This window comes from Cynoglossus semilaevis, chromosome 13, assembly GCF_000523025.1.
Source record: "Cynoglossus semilaevis isolate Cse_v1.0 chromosome 13, Cse_v1.0, whole genome shotgun sequence".
Taxonomy (NCBI): domain Eukaryota; kingdom Metazoa; phylum Chordata; class Actinopteri; order Pleuronectiformes; family Cynoglossidae; genus Cynoglossus; species Cynoglossus semilaevis.
Window position 1 is genome coordinate 11949113 of NC_024319.1, and position 11348 is coordinate 11960460.

The 11348-nt window shown below is 38.7% G+C and overlaps 1 protein-coding gene across 1 annotated transcript in view; it reads left to right on the top strand.

The window, feature by feature from the left end:
* LOC103388616 (CUB and sushi domain-containing protein 3) overlaps positions 1-11348 on the top strand; it is a 189517-nt gene that overhangs the window by 35711 nt on the left and 142458 nt on the right. The window contains exon 4 of the mRNA XM_025061476.1: positions 4185-4379. Coding sequence (XP_024917244.1) covers positions 4185-4379 — 195 coding nt within the window. The remainder of the gene's footprint in view (positions 1-4184; positions 4380-11348) is intronic.

Below are 11348 nucleotides of genomic sequence, written 5' to 3' on the forward strand. Positions count from 1 at the left end.
GGTGCAGTTCTCAACTCACAGGTTGAGATCTCACAGGGAAATCTTGCCAACATTTTCCAGCAGTCTACTTTATACTGAGTGCCTGCTCTAGCTGTAAGTGTTAAATTGCTAAAACATTGGGGGCGTTTAATACTTTCACATGTCAATTGGCATCCTCATATCGTGAGTACCCGACAACAGATTTGTTGGACGCAGAGTTTATTGTGGGAAAACAAATTGTCGTCTCACACACCGCAGAGCATCGACACCTGACTTCCTTGTTTTTTTTCCTCCCTACACAAATGTTTTTGGATCAGCGGCTGTGCTGGATTTAAACTTGACATTATCTGCACCAGATTCCAAAGGGTGCGAGTGTGGAGGACGTAGAAAGTTTGATTTTCTGTGATATGCATCGTGTTAAACCACATAAATCTGCGATTTCAAACCAAAAGGAAGTCTTTTAATAGACTTTTAATAGACTGTGAGACTCCCGTGGGGACACACTGTTGTTTGGGGCTCAGTATCAGGGTTTTTCTTGAAGACGTGCGTCTAAAGTATTTATTATAATCATGGTTGGCAGTGAGAATGACTCTTAACCTGCTTTGGCATTTGAGTACACGTGTGTGTGTGTGTGTGTGTGTGTGGGATCCATATCAGAGATAGAGTGAAGGACACAGAGAGTTGAGAAGGACTTGATGAGCATCCTCGTGCAGCTTATTTCTGCACACTTTAAATTGAGCTTGACACTTTAATTATTAAGTAAATTCTCAAGCAGAAATGACAAAGTCAACCTTTTTCCTATTCAGTTCTTGCGTAGCTGACAGCACAGCATTCAACATTTCAGTAAATAATATGGGGCTCACATTTTTTAACAATGGCCTGTTTTCTTTTTTCTTTTTGTAATTGGTCAAGATGTTTCTGGGGAAACTTTAAAAACCTGCCATTAAAACACAATGTGCCATAGACTGTTGTTTGTAAAAATAAAAATACAGTAATTTAATGTGTAAAAAACAAACAATCAAAAACATATATCATTTGGAAATGTTGTGCGCTGTGTTTTAATGTAGGTTTGCTTTGTTGGGAAAATGTTGATGGAATTAGTTTGGTATAAAACCAAATGGGTTAGCAGTGCATTCAATCTATGAAAGGAGCTTTACAGCTGCAATTACTGTTTACCACCACTAAATGCTTGCAATCATATTGGCTTCCACTACTTTCTTTTGTTGTTTTTTTGAAATTTTTGTTTGACGCTTTACATTTTTTTTTCAATTTTGTTTTCCGTAATGGACAATATTCTAAATTAAACTAAAACACAAAAAACATTTCTGCCCAACAATCAGTATTTGTTTTCAATTGTGTGCCACATAAATCATGTGTTCTGATGCCTGTGCTCCAGAAAGGTACAGTATGGATTAGCATAATCAGCTGCTAAGATAGCATTCATCAGCTAATTGATTAATAAACTAACAAGAATGTGTCAGTTGTAAATTAACATTGTGCTTATTCATGACGTCGCTGTTAGAAAAACAAAATGATTAATACTTGATGATATAAAATGATGAGCGTTTGTTATTGCAGTGTCAAAACACTCAGCTGCTGCTTCTCATTGTAATCATTCCTGGGCTTCTTTTGTTGGATGAAGTGACAAAAACAGCTGTCAGAGATTGATGTGGATTCTGTCAGTAACTTGATGAATGAAATGTCCTTGATGGTTAGTGAGAAAACAGAAGAACTTTGATGCATTTGATGCTAAAACAGCCCAGAAGGAATTAGTGTTTGATCCAAAATTAACAAATCCAAAAGACGATTAACTTAATTTACTGAACTACAGAATAAGTTCACTGCTACCACATCTGTTACTACACACACTGTATCCTCTTTATCCTCTGATGCACACATATTCACAGGTTCTTTAATAATCTCAGTCTACGGTTTTATATTGAATTTAATATTTAGCAAATTCTTAATGTTACTATTGCATCTATTTTACATTGTGCGGTATATAGAGTATATACTGTATGTGTGTAGAGTGTACTCTCATACACAGGTTATCTGCTGAAGTGACTGTACAGACAGCATTAATTACATTCATTCTCTGTACTTTACAATAGGACGCTGTGCCTTAATCCTAGTGTCCTATTGAAAATCCTCTGCGAATGCACGGCATGTGTAAATAAATCCTTTTCTAATTCATTGCTTTTCTATTTTGTGATGTTTACTGCACATGTTGATATTGCAGTTACAATAAAAATTCAATTTATTGCTCAGCTTCTCCTCGGGCAAAAAGCGGCCGGTGATGTGTTATTGTCTTGCACAATAGCTCGAAATAAAAGCTTTGCAGAAACATTGTGTGCAGGTCGGACTTGTGAATGGGGATGTTGACAGAGACAGAGTTACAGTGGTCTAATGGACAACAGAAATATTCTTAAAATTGTGTGCAGGCAAAAAAAAGTTACCCCTGAGGCTTGTTCATCAATAATATTCATCAAAAGTCTGTTCAGTAGTTTGACAATGAATAACATGATCATAAAGTGCCTTCTCCAGGAATAAACAACTTCCATATGTCACTCTCAAATATATGTTTGCCCTGGGATGTAAAATATTGATGCAATTTGTTCTATTATTTGTCATTGTTACTGTTGTGTCATATGGACTCTTTTCTTCGTGCTGTGATAAGCAGTAAATGGCTCCAACAAAAAGGCACAATAATTGGAAATAGAAAAAAAGGCAGCATAGTGAAGAAAAAAAAACATTAGATTCAGGGAAAAACACAAAAAAGAAATCAGTATTTTTCTTATTTTTATAATGCTCTATAAAAACCACCATTAGTGATCATTGGACCCGATGTCAGCAAAATATCGCTAGAAGTCGTTGCATTAAAATTCAATTAGAGACAGAACACCACTGCTCTGTCCCTCCAGGTACAGCCTTCAAAAATCTTTGACAACAATTTGAGTCCCGGTACACTGTTAAAGCATTTCAAATGTAGTATTTGACCTGACCTTACTCAGTACCCACACTGGCACTCCATACTTTTGTTTTCTTAGAAGCTGTAGGTGTATTAAATCTGGGGTTCCAGTCCTCTCCTGCAGGGGGTGCTATGACTGCTGTGATTTTAATAATCTGGTCCTGGTGTCAATTGTAATGTATCATAACAACTTAGTTAACTATAACTAACTTTTCAAGAAAAACATGTATTGCATTGAAGTAAGCGATCAGTTATAATTGGGGTAATGAGTGTATACACACACACACGCACACACACACACTAAAACCCACGTACTTAAATATGAGGGGTGTAATGACGTTAGTTTGGAGCTTCTTTTCATGTTTTGTTTTCTTTGTGCCATTTACTAATGTTGTTCCTTTTCCCTGTGGATTGCTGCATATGTTGTTGCCATCTAACCCTGTGAGGATGAGCCACCGCTCAGGCATGTGTTATCATATTAGAGCAGCCTTTCAGGTGTGTCTAACACGAGCCAACTGCACCTCCCATCTTGAGATTTCACCCTTTTTTCTGGGCAGGTGGAGTAGCAGCAGTTGTTCATTTGAAGAGCACATGTGCTGTTTTGCTGCTTTGATAATTTGTGTTTTGAAAATTAGTATCTAAAATTGAATGATGCTCACATACACGTACACCATCGAACGCTAGTCTTCACTTACTGCTGTGCTTTTGCTGATTTTACACATTTGAAAGAACGAAAATAAAAAGCCCACAAACTGGTTATAAAAAAGATGCTGCTGTGCTCTGACTCAGTCGTTGGCCGTAGGAAGAGTTGTTACTTGACAGATACAGTCGGTGAAACTGCAGTGAAAAAGATCTTTTTCACTGTGTGTTTGGCTGCGAACCGTGTGAGGTGGCAACAAATCCAATGTGTCTCACACAGGCAGCAGCTGCTCTAATCTGATAACTTGGGTGCATAAGCGAGGGGGAACTCCACGCCTGGGAGTTGCATTTTGTCATCTGCTCATTTCCATCTCAACTCTCGATAGTCGTAATAAAGTCTTTGAGATTCAAGCTGGTGCTGACAAACTAATTAGGGTCTCAGGTTCAGATTAGTTTAGTCATATTTCTAACAAAGATCTTTTTGTCAGCTAAATGACGAAACATAATGCCTTACGACTAAAATACAATTAAGAATGACTGGTAGAGTAATGCACTTCTTCTTAACAACTCTGTCTTCTTTCTTTCTTTTTTTTTCCAGAGCTGAGAAGCAGCTCATGCGGGAATCCTGGAGTTCCACCAAAAGGAATCCTAAATGGAACTCACTTCAACGTTGGTGACAAGATACGGTACCGGTGTGTCAGTGGTTATGTCCTGGATGGACATTCACTTCTGACCTGTGTCACCAACGCAGCCAGTGTGTCAGTGTGGGACTTCCCTGTGCCGATTTGCAGAGGTGAGGAGGTTTTCATCAGTAAAAATATTTTTTTACTCTTGTGTCTCCACTCAGCTGTAGGGTGTGAATTAATAATAACAGAGGAAAAAAAAAGATGTTATCAATATTTTTTATTCCCCCAGAGAAGGTTTAATTGAGTGGGTGTACATTTGTTCATTAAAAAATGATTGACAGTTTATCATTTGAATAATGATAAAGTAAAATGTTTGTAAGACCTCATTTTAATTAGAATAATAATTTTTAAAAAAGAATCCATTTGATTAAGTTGATTAGAACAAGATTTGATGCGAGGTGGGCGTTTGACCTGAGCATGTTGTCTGTTGGAATGTTAAATTTTGTCAGCCCGGCTTATACATATTTGCTTGTTTATTCTGTTACACACCATCAGGTTAGGTTTTGACCACCGAGAAACTTTACATCTTTGTTTTGTCTGCTTTTGCTGTTTTTATTCAGTGTTGTTGGACGGCAGTAAAAGGAACTCGTCCTCATTCATATCAGTGTGAGGGAGAACACACAGAGAAAGAGTGCTTGGTGCAATAATGATAGTCCAGGGTGTAAAATGAAAATACCACATGATTATGTGCTAGTAAATTTAGTACAAATGCATATTTGCTCTTTAACCTCCATCCTCTCTTTGATACAAACACATGGGAGTGCATCTGTGTGGAAAAAACTTTTTTTTGTTCCTTAACATAGATTCATTCTTCACTTGTAGTCTTGCATGTGGTACATTTTATTATATAGAAACTGTCTTTCATTTTCTTCTTTAAATTTATTTTCATTTTTCCGTCTAAATTAGTTTAGTTTTTCACCAAGCGGTCTAGATTTTGCTGCATTATGAATGCCTCGTTAAGCATGCACTAAACATTTTATACCAAAACAACTTGAAAAAAAGCAAACTGAATATTCATGTGGTTATATAATGTGGACTCACTGAGACTGTGTGTTTTCTGTGACTTGACCAGAGATTTAGTCTGGATGAATGGGAAGGAATGTGCAGTTTAGTTATGCAGTTTATCCTAGTGATGACTTTTAAAAAATGCAGTTTCCCAAGTTCCAACGTGTCTATGCAGAGACCATTAGACCTGATGGATAATTATCAGTAAGGCACGGCTGGTGTACAGTAGATATCGCTGAATCCCCAATTACAGAGGCCATTGTCAAGTGAGGTTGTTCCATCTCTAATCAGAAAGAGGAGCTAAGCATAAGCAGACTTAGCCTTAATCAGTCCAAGGAGCTCGTTTTAATCTCCCTGTGGACAGTTCAACAACTTTTTGTCTAAATTTGCTTTTCTCCAGAGACCCCTTCAGGTGATGAAGTGTAGGTATTTATTTCAGTTTGGCTGAACATCCACCTCTGATACTCCTATTCCCTGTGGTCGACACCTTTTCCTTTGCGTTTGCTGTATCAGCCTCCTTTTACCTCGAGCCACCTCTTCATGAGTGCTGCTGTTATTTTTGGAGACGGCCTCCATTTCATACAGAATACCACAAGGACAAATTAACTGACATCAGACCAGTGCTCTTCATGAGCGGCATTGAAAGCCATTTCGGCGTAGAGATCATTTGTATTCCGACTCCAAAATAGTCCGCTAATGTGTTTGGTTATTAACATATACCTCGGATGACACCAGGTAACCTTATCTGGCTTTTAAAAGACTAAAGTCAAAGAAAGTTTTCACATAGCAAAAGCATTTGGGTAAGTCTCCGAGTGAAACTTCACCACTTTAGCTGCTATATGTTAATGCTGTCTGAATACTGAGAGGCTGCTCAACCACAAAAGTGCAAAGTCACAGGCTTGGATTACACCTAGAGGAAAGACAGGGGAGATTCTTTATCTTCCATTTTTATATACAATCCAATGCAGTCCTCAGGCCAGCAGAGCATATTTGCTCATGCCAACTCATTTTACAATGCAAAGCACAGCAGAAAGAATATGGCTGAGCATATGTCTGAGAAAAGGAAGGCTTAGAGGAAACAAAGAGCTGCAAACGGAGAGTTCCTTTGCGTGAAAGGATGATGTAAGTCACTGTTGCCAGGGGCCAGAGTCAAACTCCTCCTCAGTCATGATCTCTGCTTGAGCCACTCTTCCTCTTGTCTAAATCCAGCCCAGCTCCTGTACGTGGGCAGATGGTCCATTGATCCCATTTCCAGTGAGATCCCGCCCTTTCTACTCATCACCCATTGTTGGACGCCAAACACACGGCGACACAAATCTCTCCTAAGTCCACCGTCCAACCCCCCTACGACCCCGTTACCCCCCTTTGTCAGTATCTCCCTCTCTCGCTTTTTGTTTCCCCCCAGCTGCCTTCTTCACCAAATTCGATTTCCAACAACCAAGTTTATATGTTTGACAAGTTAGACAGAGGCCTAGAGGAGGAAAAGAGAAAAGTGCTGGGAGACAAACAACAACTTCTGAAACAAACACTGACAACACAGCTGAGTAGGGTGTAAGTGCCGCATTAGAGTGTAGAGTCCAGGACGCGACTGACATAAAGAAGCAGACCAAATCAACTCGGAGCAGAAAGGCAGTGGAATGGAGAATCAATGGCTATTGTAATTGTGAGTTGCTGCTTCTCCATACTGGAGCCCATTTCAATGTCTTCTGCTGAAATTGTCTCTGGACATTCATTAAAGCGGGCAGAGTGAGTGCAAACAGGGACAGCGAGGTAACAGGAGAATATGGGCTATTGATGCACTGTCATTCTTGTTGCTAGCTGCTGTCCAACAGAAAGCCAAACCAAGGGCTTCGATTTTTCCCCCCACTTTTTTCTTTATGTAAATACTACGACAGTAAAAAAAACAGATTTCAGTATTGATATTAGGATTATAAAGGACGTGTGTCCCTTTATTTTCATTTCCTTTATTTTATCCACCAGTCTTATTTTAGCACAGTCATAGGGTTTATATGTGTATGTAGATTTACAGCCCTCTACCCCAGTTTTAGGGAACTTTCTTCCGAAGCAATTTAGGACAAAAGTAATTTATTTCTAATGTGTTAGGAATGAGACACTTCATTATACTGCTGAAGAAAATCAATGTTACTGGGAAAAGAAAATGTCTCCATGGCATCATATGTCTTCAAATCATTTCAATATTCACCCTCCACGTCAATAGAACTTTCACACACTGTATACAGTAGGAGGCTGCTCGTGAACCACCAAAACAACTGGCTGTTACTTGTGATTATCTGGTTCATTTCTTGGTCTCTCTCCTTTAATCGTTGGTTTTCTGTTGGCCTGATACAGCTGAAATTGGGTTTTTCATTAGTGGCAGACTGTGTAAAAGGTCCAGGCCCGTACCCCACCACCCCCAAGAGAAATGACTATTCTAAAGAACAATAACTTCCCAAAGTATGGTCTTTATAGCAGCAAGTTCCTGATCTGATAAAAGGACGCTGCGGTCATGCACATTCAGCAGTTGTCTCTGCCTTTGGCCTCGACTCAGTGAGAGCTTTTGGCTAGGTGAGGTTTTGTAAAATACAAAAACTCTACCTCTCTACCTATTACATAACAAGTAGCCTCAGTCCTTTCTCTTTTAATGTCTACCTACTTTGTTAGAAAAGAGCTTGTCAACTCCTGTACATATTAGTTACTGTAACTGCTATGCAGAAACATGATCCCTGGGTTGAACATAATCCCAAATATATGCACACAGCTTAAATGGACGTAGTGCCGAAAAAAAAAAATAAAATAAGGGAACTAGAGATACAGGCGCTGCTCTTGCATTAATGCAGGGATTATTTCAAAGGAAAAACCTGCGGTAGTATATAAAATTATACTTGATATGAGTTCCTCTCTTCCTCTTGTCCTTGTGGTCTATATTTTTACGGAGAAAGACAATTGTTGTATATCTGATCAAAGTCAAGGAGGGAGAAGACTAATCTCTTCTCAAGTAGCATTATATCGCTGATGCTGAGGATGCAAATGAGCCGGGCTACAGCTGCGCTAATCCTCAGCACAACCTCTTTTGCTTTTCATACGGCCACCATTTTTAAAAGAGCAGTACAGTATACTGCTTTGTGTTTAAATCCAGAGCACACTCTAATGATTTGTTGAGGAACACACCAGCATTCATCTCTCCTTCTATGCAACTAACCCTTGCCGGCGTATTGTATCTCAAATGCAACCATGCATCGCCGCGACACAGTGAGTGTGAATACACCGAAGCAGGAAATCATTATCCTGGTGAAACCGTTTAAAATTCTCCGGCTGCAGAGTGTTTTTGAGCCTCAGCTGCCTGTGCATGATTTACAGCCCCGTGCATGGCTGCTCCTCAAAGAAACGGCCACCAAATTTATCTCGGTGCTTCTTGTACTATAATGAATTTCTCCTAAACTCTGAATTATATTCCTTGTGCGAGTTAATTGGCTGCAATTGTAGAAACATTAGTGGGTTATAAGTGAGGATGTTATCATTAAATGTGCTTCTGTGAAATCAATATTGTGCCTTTAAGGAAGCCCCGTTTTAAGGGTGAGCGCTCACACACTCAAATGAGCTTTTGTGTGATGTTACATTGTTATAACAATCTCAGTTAAAATACATCAGTAACAATTTAACAATGAATCCAAGGTTGTGCTGCGAAATCTCCAACACAGGCATTGTTTGAATCCAGACAGCTGTCCCATGTAGGATATTCTTTTTTTATTATTATTATTATTTATTATTTACAGACTACACTGTGAATGAAATTCTTCTGCCACATAATATACTGTTAAGGAGTAAAATATACATAAATGAGCTGTCCTTTTGATTTAATGATTAAATGTGTCAAGTTGAATTATAAACAGTAGACAGACATTTTCATGTTAATAAATATTAACAAAACATTAACTACATTTCTGTTATTGTAGGGACATTTATGCCGTTAATTACATTATTGTGTTAATTTAATTAAGCCAGATGACACATACTTGCAGAAATAAATAAAACTCACTGTATAATGTCTGTTGATAAAATAATAAAACAATATCAAACACATTATACACATACAACACTTTGTGCACCAAACAACATCATTAACTAAGTCAACAGATGGCAAACCGACTGACACTGAAACTATTTCAAGTTTAAACTCTTGACGTTCTACAGGCCAAGACTAAGATAAACAAAAAGTTATAACAGCATATTTTACTTGACAAATTTGATGGTAATCTTTTCATCATCTAAGTCATTGTTTCAAGTGATTCATACAGACTGTGTGTGGGGCTTGTTTTTAGGCTTTAGGTTCAAATGCAGCTGTAGAGAGTCATAACTGACACTCACTCTTATGAACAAAACCTGTTCCCTGCTTGGTTTCAAATCTGCCTACTAACAGTCTGTGTTTCTAATGCTCGCGTTATGTTTAAAACCACCCAACAGTTTCAGTTAGACTCTGTCTGACTGTGAAGAAGTGTCAGGATGAAAGTGGACACTTTGGATTCTAAAGACAATAAAAACCATTGTTTTCTGAAACAAGCTGGTTTTCCACGGCGATTATTTCAACTTTATGTCATCTTTTTGGTCTGTTTGCTTTCAAAGTATTTATTCTTCCTTTACAGTTTTGAGCAGCACAACATTCTCTTTATGCTTTACTGAACATTTAGTCTGTTTGCCTCGATATTTGTTTTAATTGACAGCATTAAACACAACTCTCCTGCTATTGAACAAAGCACTGTCACACTTGAAGGTTAAATCGTTGCTATGGCTTTTTAGAGCATTTCACAAAAGACATCATTTACGTGATACCCACTAATTATCCATCATGTCTTTACACTGTATGACTCAGCTCTAAGTCTATGAAAGCAGTCATTAAGAGATGGGTTTTAAAATTGCCTTAGTAGTGACTATTATAATTAATTTCATGGCAGATACACCACATCCTACAGAGCTGTTCTCCGGAGCTGTACACCTCCAACATCTGTGGAACAAAATTAGTTTGTTATCCTTTTGTGCATATATTCATCGCTTTTTTCCAATTTTATGGCCACTGTTTTTTCTATAATGCTAGAAATGTACATTATTGAGGTAGAAAGATCAAGATTTGTGACTCAATCCAAAGAGTTAGGTCATTAAAGACGAGCCTGCGTCATCGGCGTGCGGAGAAAAACTTTGTTCTTGTGGAGCAAATGCAAAAGTCTGAGCAGCATATAATCAAAACTACCTGTGAAGAAGCTGAAGATGAGTTCACTCTGGAGACACTGACGTCTTTTTTTTTGTCTCCAACCCTCCATTAGCTAATGACTGTCTACTCCCCTTTTCATGCTCTCTTTTTCTTTGATAAATATTTTTAGCTCTATTTGTGTTTACTCATCTCAAGGTCTTTTTATAAGTTAAAATTTTCAACAAATGGCTCATCCCTCCTCTAACATCCTTAGAAACCATCATATACAGTAGCATATCTTACTCAGCAAAAAAATGTACGGTGTACTGTAGAGTGTGATGACTTTAACTAGAGGCCATATGTATCAAGGCTACAGACGTCCAGCCACTGGCAGCCTGCCCTTGGTGTGGTCTACAAAGAAGGGCCTGCCTTTGACAAAAACCATACATATATAGATACAACATGTTCGACCCAAGATCATTTTGCCATTTCTGCCCCTTCCAATGATCCGAGAAGCCGTCTCCATCTCTACATCCTCCACCTTCTCTGTAATCTTATTTAGATTTCCGTACATCTGCTTCCGTGCTCCCCTACCAACCATACTGTGCATCATACAGCACAGTTCCAAGGACTGCCAGTTTTGACAGCTCTTAGTAGAGTGCTGAGCCATCAAAGGCTTCAGCTGGCACAGCTGAGTGTCACATATTAGTCTTAAATGATGTGAAAACTGTGAAAGCCCTGCCATCATTACAATTCTTAAGGGGGAGAATAAATAAAGGCAGGGATAGAAGGGAGGCGAGAAATCTGAGAGGGCTCAGGAAACAGAGAGAGATGGGACGATATTAAGGGATGAGGGGAGGGGAGGGGAGAAGAGAGGAGTGGAGAGGGG